Genomic DNA, 14,480 nt, shown 5'->3' with positions numbered 1-14,480 from the left:
TTCCACTGACATATAAATTTAGCGATACGCGAAGGACTCGCCATGAAAAACAAGAATTCCCGTCTTTGTAAATAAACTATTTTCAAATCTGGAATAATATATTATGCTAGCATACATGACAAGGTAACGTTGAAAGAAATTTACAGTACACGTAGATATTGACCAGATCAAAAGGTTTCATAGCGCATGTAAGTCTCCTTTCTGTTCAAAAATGAATTTTTGTGGTCGTCTGAAGACATTTAATATGCGCTAACACGATTGGAACTAATTTGGGATAATTGGATGGTGAAGTAATGTCGATTTAATCTTCAAATGATATAACATCTTCTTTTCCTTTTGTATTACACACTTTTTTACAAGTAATTTGTAATATTCCATTATTTGCAAAATATGAAAATCCAATTATCCCAAGTTAGTTCCAATCGTGTTAACTGTACTTTATTGTCAATCGCTGATAAGTTAATCTTACCATATATCGCCATACGAGAATAACCTTTACTTTTCATTTTGCTGAAAAAACATGATAATTTATTTCGCTGGAAAAACATGTAAAATTATTTCGCTGGAAAACCTCTTCGGTTCAGATATGATATAATGTATAAAGCATAACCTGTGGCTCATTTACACTATACTAGTGCAGTCCTTGTAAAGATGCAGATAGAAGCCCGACAACATAACCTGCATGTGCATTGCATAACATCATTCTCAATGCTTACTTCGTCCAAACAGATGTTGACGAGTGTAAGCTCGGAAATGGAGGATGTGAACATATCTGTGTCAACACTGAGGGGGCTTATCGTTGCCAGTGTCACGTTGGCTTTGTAGTGGATTCCATCGATGCTCAGAGTTGCATAGGTAAAAGTTTTATGCTTCGGATGTTTTTGCATATCTTTATTTCTCTCTTCAAATTAAGGTCACGTACTCTAAGGTCTGGTAAGGTAACATAAGCACTGTACAGTAATATGAAACAAACAGTTACAGTACCAGTATCCATGCCGTGACATAGATGCTTAGTATATACCTTCTTTTCATTTTTCAGATATAGATGAATGTATCTATATCAATCACGGATGCAACCACATCTGTACTAACACCGTTGGTGGCTACACTTGTTCTTGTTTCGAGAATTTTGTCTTGGCGTCTGACAATAAAACCTGTGTTGGTAAGTTGAGTCTGTGCAAATTTTAGCAATGGTTACTCCTTGATACGAGACAGAGGAATTTTGGACTATGGAACAAAAGACCTTACACCAATTCGGACCATGTCGGACCATGTTTGCAAGAGTTTCTATTGAATAATGTAAACTGAATGATGTTACACCAAGCTCTGTGTCACTATCTTTCAAACCAAATCGCTGAAATCCTTGCCAAGATATTATTTCAATACGGATAGTTTTCAATCGGATTCGAACCCACAACATACGGCATCAGTCGCCTAGCTGAGAGGCCAGAGACAGAACCAGTCGGCTAAATCTCCACTCCCAAAAAGAGTGGTTCAATAGCCGGCTAAGTTGTTACATTTTTTCTGACTGAGACCGCTCAACACGTTGTAGAGTTCGTGAAGCACTCACGCACGCATGCTCACTATCATACATCGCACATACACACTACATCGAAGCGAGAAACGAATTTCATCGCTTTAACTGGGCGAACGATAACCTCGGGGACAATTCTGTCCACCAGCAGTGTTACCAACCCAGGGTAGAAAATACGGATAGTTTTCAATCGGATTCGAACCCACAACATACGGCATCAGTCGCCTAGCTGAGAGGCCAGAGACAGAACCACTCGGCTAAATCTCCACTCCCAAAAAAGAGTGGTTCAATAGCCGGCTAAGTTGTTACATTTTTCAGACTGAGACCGCTCAACACGTTGTAGAGTTCGTGAAGCACTCACGCACGCATGCTCACTATCATACATCGCACATACACACTACATCGAAGCGAAGAAACGAATTTCATCGCTTTAACTGGGCGAACGATAACCTCGGGGACAATTCTGTCCACCAGCAGTGTTACCAACCCAGGATAGAAAATACGGATAGTTTTCAATCGGATTCGAACCCACAACATACGGCATAATTGTTTATCTTTTCGAACAAATCTGCTTTGCACTTTACCAATTAATAAACAATATGGTCTTAATAAGTATCTTGAGTCAGCTACAACCGCAGGATATCACAAGAGTTAACACCACCGAGTTTAGCTCACGTGTTCACACACGTGAGCTTATTTCATAGCGATGTCTGTCTGTCTGTCTGTCTGTCTGTCCGTCCGTCGGTGTGTGTGTCTGTCTATCTGTCTGTTTACACGATAACTCAAAAAAGGCTGAACAGATTCAAGTCAGATTTGGTAGACAGGTGCCATATGCTAATTGCAAGAACTGATTAGATTTTGGTTAGTGTTGCTCGCATAATAATGAAGTTATGAACTATCATTTTTTCATATAATTGTTTTTCTATGGAGACGTCGACAGTAATGACAGTGTCGATATATATCAAGAAATTCTGCATAAAATTTCATGAAACTCTTCACAGATGACAATCTCATAACATTATGACGATACTGTTATTGTCATGTCAATTATCTGCTCATTTGCACATTTAATGAACTCTTGTAATTAGTGACATAACTCTGAAATTACTGCACCAAATTCGATGATATATGCAACAGATACTGATCTGATATATATTTAATTGTACTTGGAAGCTTTGGGCAGTGTCAAGTTGATAAATCGCTCATTTTGTAATTAGTCATATAACTCCGAAATAAATGCACCAAATTTGATGAAATCTGCTGCAGATAATGATCCGACAAATATCTAACTGTGTTGTAAAAAGCATTAATTTGTGTGCAGGTAATTAAGGATCCATTTGCATATTAAATGAACTTTGTAATTAGGTATATAACTCTAAAATTACGGCACCAAATTTGGTAAAACATGATAATCTGATAAATATCTAATTGTGCTACGTTCGTTTATACAAAACAGTGCCAAAACAAGGTCCCAGAGCCAACAGTCTCATATAGTCACACTACCGCTGCCGAGCTCCTAACGCATGTGAGAAGCTCCATTGCAACTTTATTTAAAGACAACAACATAAAGACAAATCATTCCTGTCGGAAAAATAAACTTCTTTAACACCATTTGACTTAAAAATTTTCAAGAAATAGCTACTGCGACTTTCTTCTTAATGGAGTGAGTAACAGCAACCTGTGTTATTTTCTGCTGATGGAACTATTTTTAAGTTGATACAAAAGTGTTGTAAGGTGTTTGGTCCAAATGTGTGCTAATTAGTACCAGTCAGTTTTTAGGGAGACCTTCAGAAATGAAGAAGTGGGTTGTCACCATTATTTCACAATGCTGGGCGTAAATTACAATTTTGTTAGATAGTGGCCGGGAATGACAAGGATGACGGCATATTTTGTACAACCAAACGAAACAAAAAGAAAAACTCTTTTGATCGTAATATGTATGTACTTTACCTTCATTACTGTACCTTCCCATGTTTTTTCTGAGCACTTTTTCTAAATTTTAAGGTAAAGTTGGTGAAAATTACTCAAACAATTCTACAGTGGCTATGCATTGGTTGACAAAAATGATCGTTTTTATTTTTAATCCTTTTTATACCGCTCATGTTATTATTTTAGACCCTGAAGAAGACCTCCTGTGTGTGGTCGAAACGTTGGTTTTTTAATAAAGGCTTAACCTTGACTACCGGACTTGTCTCCTTTACCAAACTCAAAAATGTCACTTTATCTGGTTGCTATCTGTTCAAGGGTTTTGTGCATGAACAGCGTCTGCTTGTCTATAAGACACCCCGGAGTGCTTTGATATAAACAAACTGCACGATGATCTGCTAAACTTCATGCTCTTATCGATACTGTTTTGGCGCATCACTTGGCGATATAGGGATATAATATTATCCCAGCGGTTTTATATGAACGAGGACAAACGCTAAGAATACTTGGAATTAAAATTAGAGCACCCTATATGGCAATAACTGGATACAAAAATTGATAGTTTTTAGAATGAACCACAGTCCCTTTTTGTGTTGAGGGACAGTGACTGGACGATGGTTTTCAGCTTGCAATCGGAAGTTTGGAAGTACGGTTGACATCGCAACGATAATAATGGCATAATACGCCCCTCACAAAACATAATGGATTGTCATTGTAAAATTGTCAGTTTATGTTCAACGTTCTGACAGATTTAATAGACGAAAAATCTATACCAGCCGGGTCTGACACAGCGTGTTTGAAATGTTTACTGTTTACATTAGAGGGAAAAACGGGTGTTAAAATAAATTTTATTTTTACGCAACGCACAGTGGTCCTACTAATGTATGTAGCAAGTAACAATTAATTCTATTTGATTCCTCCTCATTATTAATCATGAATCAGTAATGTTATTGACCATGTAAGCGTTGACTGTGCATCTTCAGACGCGTACGGAAATTTCTAATAGTAATCCCCGGTACGAAGAAAAGGGCTGAACCCTATGTTATATTGTAACAAAAAGCTGTGTCACCATACCAGATATACCATTTCTTTACAAAGGAAGGCAAATCGTTAAGTCGGCTGTTTTTCTCAACACAATTGAAAAACGACTCGTCTTCCGTCAATTGTATCTCCATACATCTGAAAGTTACTTGCAGAAAATGACCAAGAAATGTAAGTGAAAAGGAATGACAATGGTTCAGCTATCATCAGCTTCCACTTCTTTGAAGGCTGAGATATCATACAGCAATGTGTGAGCTGCATAAAACAACGGATAGGGTGCTTTTTTTTAATGAATCCCGAAAGTAAGATGGAGCACTCATTTTTTCATCGCATTTATTGTCTACTCACAATCACAAGGAGCATCTAAAAATATAAAAATTTGTAACAAACTTTACTTCTGCTTAATTATCCATCTAAAGGCATTGTAAAGTTAGGTAGCAACATACGTATCATTAGCTATTTTTTGGCTAATCGTGATTAATGATTAAAGGTCTTCCACTTTTTCCTATAGTTGTTGATCATTGTGAGGGACATAACTGCGACCACACCTGTATCAATCTTCCCGGTACACGTATTTGTCTTTGTGACACAGGTTATTCCCTCCAGCCTGATGGAATATCGTGTTCCGGTGAGTTACTGTCAAATTTCCTTAGTGTAAATCCCTATTCAGTTGTTGAATAAATGTAATTTCAAAGTTTCAAAATCAACAAATAGATTCTAATTTCAAAAACTTTTTTACAAATAGATTCAGAACACCTTACAAACGATTAACATGCCTATGTTAGTAATTTTGTGTGTCTTATGTATTGTAGATGACAACGAGTGCACGATGGATAATGGTGGATGTGATCAGTCATGTCAGAACACAATCGGAAGTTTTCTTTGCGATTGCAGCAATGGTTTTATATTGAGCATCGACGGAAAGACCTGCATTGGTAAGTTCTTTGACCTAAATGATGTGTTCTGCGTAGACAAAATGGCGACATTGAATAGAGGTTTCGCCACTGTACCCATTACCCATACGCGTAATGTCATGTTTCAAATTCCCTTCCTTTTTCAGACTTGGACGAATGTTTAGTTGATAATGGACATTGTTCCCAAGAATGTACAAATGTAGAGGGCAGCTATGAATGTACGTGTTTTCAGGGTTTCATTAAAGACACGGCAGGTCAATGTATCGGTAGGTATCAGTTTAGTACATTGCCCTTTTTACAATGCTGTTATTTTTAAGTCAACACGCCAGAAAGAAAAATACATTCTTACTAGATATCAAAAAAATCGCAACATTTTATCCAATCACGCATTAAGCATTTTTACTTACCTTGGTAATAGATGTTAATGAGTGTACTGACGGGTCATCCAACTGTGATCAATACTGCACGAATACCGATGGTAGCTTCCAGTGTAGTTTAGAAGCTTAACGTTTTCTCGATTCCAATGGCAAATCCTGTACATTCTAATTTCAAAAACCTTTTTACAAATAGATTCAAAACACCTTACAAACGATTAACATGCCTATGTTGGTAATTTTGTGTGTCTTATGTATTGTAGATGACAACGAGTGCACGATGGATAATGGTGGATGTGATCAGTCATGTCAGAACACAATCGGAAGTTATATTTGCGATTGCAACAATGGTTTTATATTAAGCAACGATGGCAAGACCTGCATCGGTAAGTTCTTTGACCCAAATGCCCAGTGTGTTCTGCTTAGACAAAATGGCGACATTGAATAGAGGTTTCGCCACTGTACCCATTACCCAAACGTGTAATGTCATGTTTCAAATTCCCTTCCTTTTTCAGACTTGGACGAATGTTTAGTTGATAATGGACATTGTTTCCAAGAATGCAGAAATGTAGAGGGCAGCTTTGAATGTACGTGTTTTCAGGGTTTCGTCAAAGACACGGCAGGTCAATGTGTCGGTAGGTATCAGCTTAATACATTTCCCTTTCTTAAAGCAATGATTTTACAATGCTGTTCATATTCATTATTTTTAAGTCAACACGCCAGGAGGAATATCATTCTTACAAGACATCATTTATCCAATCACACATTAAGCATTTGTTTGTACTGACCTTCATAACAGATAATGATGAGTGTACTGACGGGTCGTCGGATTGTGATCAATACTGCACGAATACCGATGGCAGCTTCCAGTGTAGTTGCCGAGCTGGACTTTTTCTCGATTCCAATGGAAAATCCTGCATAGGTTGGTGATATTTTCATAAGTTCTTAAATCATAATCTTTCCACATTTAGAACTTAATATTTTAGGATAATGTATTCTTAATCAATTACTGAACCTGGGGCTGAATAAACCCATTGCAACTTGTTTACATGTAGACTAACGCCTTCATATTTGTTGTGTTATCTCTTCGAATTCGTTACTTAGAGTTCGACGCATGCGAAAGCGATTCTCACGGCTGCCAACACATTTGTACAAGCGTCCATGGTCAAATTGTTTGCTCATGTCCTGATGGATATGAGTTATCGTCCAACGGGAAAAATTGTCAAGGTAAACTTTTGAACTGACATTAGATTCATTGTTGAATAACTAAATAATAAAGGGATTTTGACTAGACATAGTCCAATACAGGAAGATGTTTTTTGCTTTTTAATTCCAACCCGTTTCCGTACTTCCGTACTTTAAAATATATCGATCAATGTGATCGACTGTAGTAATCTCAAAGTTGGGACAAATACTACGCTGCATAATAAAACAAATACCGATATTTTGACTTCACAACAATAAGTTTTGTCTAAAACGAAAGCGTACTGTGCGTATGCTAAAATATATCTATAACTAAAGTGGTAAAAGGATGTAGCTATGTTTTCAGACAGATAGATTAGTATTATGTGGCATCAAAGTCGTGATGGTGGCTTTCATCGATATTCGTATGAGAAATACAACATCTCTTCTCCGCTTCTAGCGACCTTCCAAGACATTGTTTGAACGTTAAGATAAGTCGTTCTTACAGACTCCCAATTCAGTTTCTAAATGTTCATTAACTTCCCTAACCTGACCTGACTTTCGTAATCTTCGTATCTTCTAAGATATTGACGAATGTTTGGTGTCCAATCCATGTGACCAAACATGTCAAAACTTCATCGGTGGGTACAGTTGCAGCTGTGATGTTGGTTACATCCTTCATTCCGATGGAATCACATGTCAAGGTAAATGATGTAGACTTCTTGTTCAATATGCTGATAAAATATTATGGCTGACAAACTTCTCATTCCAGTGTTTAATTCTTACCCTCAATGTGATCTATTCTCTTTGAATTTCGGCTTCTTGAAGGGTTTGAATGTGCCGAAACAAGCTGATTGGACTTCTCCATATTGTGATATAGCCCGACGAATGCTTAGAACTTTAATCTTTAATTAAGTTGTAACGACTGACAATGAACTGACTAACAGTGACCCCCTGCACGTGGTGCATCGTGAGAATGATCTTTCCTTGTTTATTTTCGTGACCTTTGAAGTGGCCGATTATTTGAACAACTGCTTAAGTCATCAGCATTGACCGGATGCTACGGTGATAGATACTTTCATCCTGTTTGACATTCTACTTTGATGGGAACGACCTTCCTGCCTATCGCCTTGCCAAATTGTTTCGTTAATTATAGATGCCTACCAAAGTCATGACCGTATGCAGATTCTCACTCAACATAACCTGTGCATTTTAGTGTGTCAGACGAATAACTTGCGAAGATCGCTTTGAGACACCTCGAGACGACAGACGACCATGACCCAACAACTATGATAGACTAGCGTAGTCATCGAAGTATACCATGTAACTTGTGTATTACTCAGATGATAAATTCGACGAATTAGAGTATTTCTGTGTACCTGTAGCCGTCTCTTCTACTCCAACGTTCTACCCTGAGTGTACGTATCAAAGATAAATCCATAGCTACCCGTCACTCAACTATGCCACGTGACTATATTGTCATATTATATATAACCTATTATTTGCTGGATCATTTGACGCTTATTTGGATATTTGCTGTATTGCCGGTTCATATATGTTAACGATATCATAGTGATTTTTTATGCCAACCGCGAACCAGTTTGATGTCCAATGTGTGATAGACAGCGTATTCTTTAAAGCCAAACTTAGAGCCTCAATAGCTGCGAAGGTATGATAAACTGATCTCAAAATATCTTCAGTTTTCCAAGAGTTCCCTTTGAATAAGAGCAATTACAGACTGAAAAGTGTATGACACTGTCTTTGCTGTCGAAACTGGTATACAAAGTCAAACGTTTTAACATCATTTTAGATTTCCCGCCATTTTCAAAAAATAATCAATTGACAGAGAAAATAAAGATTACAACAACATCATGTTGGCCATCGTGTGTTGTTCATTTAAGTAAATGGCACCAAGCTTGTTTCTCTTATGATCACGATGTGTATATGCAGGAAATACTGCATTTTGTGTACTTTTCTTGGGAGCGCCATTTTATGAGTGCGGCACGCGTTTATTATAACCTATTAAATCGCATAGGTATGGTCCAAATCAACGATACGTGAGCCTACTATACATGTCCTTCAGTTAGCATATTTACACAAGCCAACTTTGGTTTGAAAAGTAAAATTATCAAAATAATGCATAAGATTCGCAGCCATTGGGTTTTTAATATAAAAGTGTTCGATACACCACAGTCCCTCCACCAACGGTCTGTAGACGCGGCATGTGGGCTATCGTTTTAAGAAGTTATAATGGCTGTACCTTAGGTATGTTGCGAATGTGACGCTCGCTCGGGGACGCCATCACAGTAGCGTTTGGTGACACTTGCCCTGCGGAGTATGTTTTATTCATAGCCGTTTCCTTCGCTCCTGGAGTTATTTTGTTACCATAGCCAAGATTTCCGATACACCTATAAGTACTTGTGTTTACGGTGAGTATTTTCTTCTTTGATTTTTGTCGATGATTTGCAGTTTTTTCCGTCGAATCTTTTCCCACCAAATTGACTTTGCTATGTTGGAAAAAACACTTTGTGAACAGTCAAAGAGAAAATGACTAGAAACGGGTATTGTTCAAGGTGTGAAGTGGTTGCATAATCGTCTCCATGTACGCCTCGCCTAAGGTAGCTCTCGACTCTGTTTTCCGAAGAGTGCCGAACCTGCACCCTTCGGTAGTTTACGGATTTTTTGCCAATTTTTCAGCGAAAGTATGCTTGGCAAAGTTGGTATTGTTGTCTTGTAATGTTGAGCAGAATTAGAGTGCTGGCGAAAATGAGAAAAGGTTTAAGCTCGGGAAGGTGAGTTTTAAAAACTCCTCACACGTTCTTATGATTACATAATAAGTGTGTTTGAACCAAATTTGAATGTCTTTTATAGATACTGTTAGATTTTACTCAATGGTTTATGGTCAGTCATATCGTATTGTACAAGTTCGTCATGGGAGGAAGTGTTTACGAAACTGCTGGCGTGAAGCAGTGTTTCTGCCCTGAAAGCACACAAAGTAAAATTGGTTGCTGCGCGACAGGCAACACGACGCCATCGACTCTGGGAAATCTTGCCTGGTCCCCGCCTCAGTGACAAGCACAAAGAGTAGATAATGGGAAACCGCCATATATGGAATTTCGAAATGAACCATGGGGCGCTGTCAATGGCTGTTCAATTTTACTTGAAAGTAAAGCTAAAATTACCACAGCTGCAAGATGCGAACGTGGCTAGATTTTTACCAAGGATTAATAAACCATACTTACAAGTATTGAAATATTGGCAGCTACCAAACTAGACTAAAAAGCCCGTGACAAAAAAGGACGCACTATGTGCGGACATGCGCAATTAACAACTTCCGGGAGACTAAAAGCTAGCTCATTTCAAACTGACGGTTTTCCTGTATCTGCGTCTTACTACGTGCTGCTTGTCTGGTCACGTGAGTCGCTGTTATTAGCGAATGGGAAATATTGTTCTACTTTTCGCATAATCTAGTACAGTTATCAACCACGCACGAAATCTAGCAAAAGTCTGACACCTGTGAAGCTCATTTTAATATGAAAAGGTCATAGTGGATCGAGACGACTTTGACATCAAACGGCCTGCGCGGTTTCTAGTCTGTTTCCCTTTATCTGTTGTTTGTGGTACGAGACTTACCCTCCCTTACATTTGCAGAATAAGCAGAATCGAAATGCATTTAACGTATTCAATTAGCCATGTGGTTTAGAAAATTGGTATTAACCATTTTCGTGTCATTTACTCTGCCCTGTGTTAGAAAGCGCGCGAGTTTTCGACGATTCATTTGTTGCTAAAACTAAAGGTGGCGGCCCCTATAGATCGGTCGTGCGGTTTTTTGAACACGAAAATTACCTACCAACAAGTATAATATCCTGTGAAATATAGTTTGCGGGGTTTATCTTCCTAAAATCTTATTTTTCTATACTCAATTTTCTCTAATATTACTCGAGTTCAAATCTATCGGTGATGTTTTGGAATGCTGTTATGTTTGTCGCGACACCGTTTTGAAAATCTGATCAAGCAGGTTGGTTCTTCGGTTAGGCCTACGAAGTTTCTTCCCTGTCATGTTTGAATCTATTCAAACTGAGTATATTTCACTCATTAAAGAATAAATTTATGATATTTTGTGATTTGTTAGTCCCTTATTCTGAAGTTTTTTTCTTTCAAAAGCCGTGAATTTCGGGGTGGTGATTTTGTTTGTGTCTTTTGTTTACGTTTTCAGACTCTGGGTACGTCCGTGGAAGCCCTACAGGAGTGTTTGAGTTACACGCTCACATCGTCTGGCAGAATGCCTCGCAAGCTCAATCTATTTCGGAGGCCAAAAGGGTACGCCACATCCTTGAAAAGGAAGAATCATTCACAAAGGAGGTGAGCTTGTTGTTATCATATGTCAGACGGCCAAATCGTAAAATTCGGTCCCAAGTGTAATCATTGATGTAACAGGATGTAATATGTAAAACGTGAAGTGCAGCACTAGTACAGAAAGTTTGCAATTTCATTCTGAGAATGAAAATGTTATTAAATCATAGCTCCTCTACACACTTGAATGCATAGAATAAGAAGGATAATTGCAACAGCAATTTTGAATTTCAATGATTTGTGTCTATAATAAAAATTTTATGGTACAGTTTTGTAAATTATCCACATGGGCTCTGATTGACGAGTATATAAATAAAAAACCTTGAAGTATATTCTAAACTTTCTTTTTAAGTGTTTTCTCAATCCTTGTTAGTAGTATAAAGTGAAAGGAAGTTGATTACCAGCTTTTTGGCTCACAACATATTTTATGGTACGCCATTAAAGTATTCTCCTGTGTATATTTTTTCCACCTTTTTCAGAAATATTATGACTCCAAGAAAGTACCTGGCAATTGTGATGCAGATCCGCCCTTCACGTTCGAACATCTCTGCCATAACCAACATGTTGTGAATGTTCCAGATTTGTGGACTTCCACGCTCAACTAATCCTCGCTTGCATTTATCAGTGTGAAAGAAATTGCCGATGATACATTAAAACAAGCAGTATACAAGGTTGCGCAAATAGTTACAGTCTTAAACACTTTGCAGTGGACAGTTACTACACATGGAAACAGTGTAACAGACATTTCCAAGCGTTTTTCCTGTTTGCTTGATCTTCCATGCTAAACAGATGGTGTGAATTTGCAAGTGGAAGCAATATATGCTGTAGCAACTTTGACACAAAATTCTCGAGATGATCCGTACGTAGCAAAACAGATGTGACCCGTGTATCTTTTCAAGAGGACTCTGATGTACCAGCTTTCATCGAAGGGAACTTCTGGTGGAAAATCACGGGATGGTGCATCGTATTATAAGACTATAAGAAGCAAGACTTATGGCATTGTCACTGAGAACAATAGATGCAGCTGTAGCTGCAAGTCATATCGCAATAATCTCAGAGCTACATGGCACAGAAAGACACATCAAGTAGACTATGACAGATCTTGTCCATCCAGTAATACCAATATGAGATATCTCTCATGCAAAGAACTTAAGGAGCGACCAAATGGCCTACAAAAAGAAAGGACTTTATTCAAGAAATCTCAACAGTGTTTCAGCAGCCAATTAATGAATCTAGGTGTACCCCTAGACAAGAGGCTTGCTGAAGTTTCACAGCCATACCGGGAGAAAAATCAAAAGAAGTTTGTGAAGAATTCAAGGAAAATACTTTCCAACGCTTATTCTGGGAAGAGCAAGTATAGCAAGCCAGATAAACTGACCTAAGGCAAATGCGCTGGCATACAATAATTATTAGGTGGCGCCTTTCTGTGAAGTTTGCTTCAGCTGCAGCGTATGAAACACTAAAGAATTCAGGTTTTTAATATTCCATCTAATCGAACACTTAATGACTACACTAACTACATCAACCAGAAATTGGTGTCAACCCCAGAGTAATTGACGAAATACTTATTGAAAGTAAAGTATATCAAATTGAAGAACATCAGAAATGTGTTGTATTACTTTATAATGAAATCAAAATCATGCCGGTCTTTGACAAGCACACTGGAGAGTTTATAGGTTTTGTTAATTTGGGAAAAGTAAATGAAGAGTTGATAAATCTAGCAAAACAGAATGAGGAAGGAAGGCTGCATTCACTTGCAACTCACGTACTGGTATTTATGGTGCGTGGAATTTCACCAGCTTTTGTGCTAGTGTTGTTTATTACCCAACAACAGGTTGCACCGAACACAACATCTTCCCAACCATAAGGCAAGTCATCGGGCATTTAGAACTAACGTGCGGCCTTGGTGTAATAGCATCAATTAGTAATGGGGCCACATGGCACAGAGGTTCTATAAAATGCATAGAGTTTCTGGTGCACCAAACAACATGCTTTTATACAAGGCTTGTAATGAAGGAAGAATGGTCTATTTCTTCTCGGATGGGCCAAATTTGATAAAGACTGCAAGAAATTGCTTTGCCAACTGAGAAGTTCATCGGAAATCACGCAGCTTGTGGGTAAGTGAAATTATTTAGCAGTATACTATGTATGGAGTCAAGGTCCCCTATGGTGTAGAGAATTTGCTAGATGTGTTTATTCCTGTGTGGAGGGTTTTTGATTTAGTACAAATTTATACCACTTTAACATCAACAAGTTATTGGTTAATGAAACATAGGCATTGTATTTACATTGCTTTAACTGAACATATAACTGTGGTAACCCAAAAATATTTCTTTCTTGCAGAATAATGGTAATCCCATATTGTGGCGTCATCTGACTCAAGTAGTGGCCGAAGATCAAAACAGAGATATACATATGCTGCACAAGATTTGGTATTAACACAATGAATTGACATCACTCTAAATCATGAGTGTCAACCTTGCAGCTCAAGTAAGTACACAACATACTTTAGGTAGCATGTGTTATAGCACGGTTACTCCACGGCACTGTGGTTATAATTACACTTTGCATCACAGTACCTCCTCACTTTAGGTATACAGCTTTGACAAGCGTCTTGATCTGAATTACGTTTTTCTGACAGTAATTGACAATAACCGTTCATCCCAGGGCGTATGATAATAATATGATTGTAACCAAAGTACTGTCCCAATTTTTAATTTAAGCTTCTAAGTGAGACTGCAGCTTATGCTATTGAATTGTTCGGAACTCCTGAAGCATATCAGACTGGGAAATTTATAAGATTCATGGATCTCCTCTTTGACTGCCTACAATGTTAGGAATTGTGAAGACCATCACCGCAAGAGCCAACCAAACTTGAAGCCTCGTACTGATCCAAATGATGTCACAGTTTGAGGTAAATACAGTGGTTCAGCATCGGTTGTGTGACACTCTTTATGTTGAAACTATTATGAAGTCAATGAACAAAATATCCTCCAGCCCATTGCACCTTGGTACGTCACATGTTATACGCACAATTGCATAAAATGTAAATGAATATGAACGATGGGTCAGGTCTGTGTACTATTTGTGCTGTGGATTTTTTGCCTGATTGCATGATTAAAATGCATTTATGTCATACTGCAATGTCTACGTAAT

At 38.0% G+C, this 14,480-nt stretch overlaps 1 protein-coding gene and 1 long non-coding RNA gene across 2 annotated transcripts in view; both read left to right on the top strand.

Annotated features, from left to right (window-relative positions):
- Positions 1-12,050, top strand: part of LOC139144197 (fibrillin-1-like) — a 136,296-nt gene extending 124,246 nt beyond the window's left edge. The window contains exons 10-21 of the mRNA XM_070714847.1: positions 730-855; positions 1,040-1,162; positions 5,013-5,129; positions 5,314-5,436; positions 5,562-5,681; positions 6,053-6,175; positions 6,305-6,424; positions 6,589-6,711; positions 6,894-7,016; positions 7,556-7,675; positions 11,188-11,333; positions 11,804-12,050. Coding sequence (XP_070570948.1) covers positions 730-855; positions 1,040-1,162; positions 5,013-5,129; positions 5,314-5,436; positions 5,562-5,681; positions 6,053-6,175; positions 6,305-6,424; positions 6,589-6,711; positions 6,894-7,016; positions 7,556-7,675; positions 11,188-11,333; positions 11,804-11,929 — 1,490 coding nt within the window. The 3' untranslated portion in view covers positions 11,930-12,050. The remainder of the gene's footprint in view (positions 1-729; positions 856-1,039; positions 1,163-5,012; positions 5,130-5,313; positions 5,437-5,561; positions 5,682-6,052; positions 6,176-6,304; positions 6,425-6,588; positions 6,712-6,893; positions 7,017-7,555; positions 7,676-11,187; positions 11,334-11,803) is intronic.
- An 863-nt stretch (positions 12,051-12,913) lies between these two features.
- LOC139143143 (uncharacterized) lies at positions 12,914-14,232 on the top strand. Its single transcript, XR_011554545.1, has 3 exons — positions 12,914-13,441; positions 13,668-13,814; positions 14,048-14,232. It is a non-coding gene; the product is annotated as an uncharacterized lncRNA (long non-coding RNA).
- The last annotated feature ends 248 nt before the right edge of the window (positions 14,233-14,480 follow it).

The sequence above is a fragment of the Ptychodera flava genome, chromosome 11 (assembly GCF_041260155.1).
Source record: "Ptychodera flava strain L36383 chromosome 11, AS_Pfla_20210202, whole genome shotgun sequence".
NCBI classification, from domain to species: domain Eukaryota; kingdom Metazoa; phylum Hemichordata; class Enteropneusta; family Ptychoderidae; genus Ptychodera; species Ptychodera flava.
Note: the sequence above shows the minus strand (reverse complement) of the source record. Positions and strands in the feature narration are given on the sequence as shown.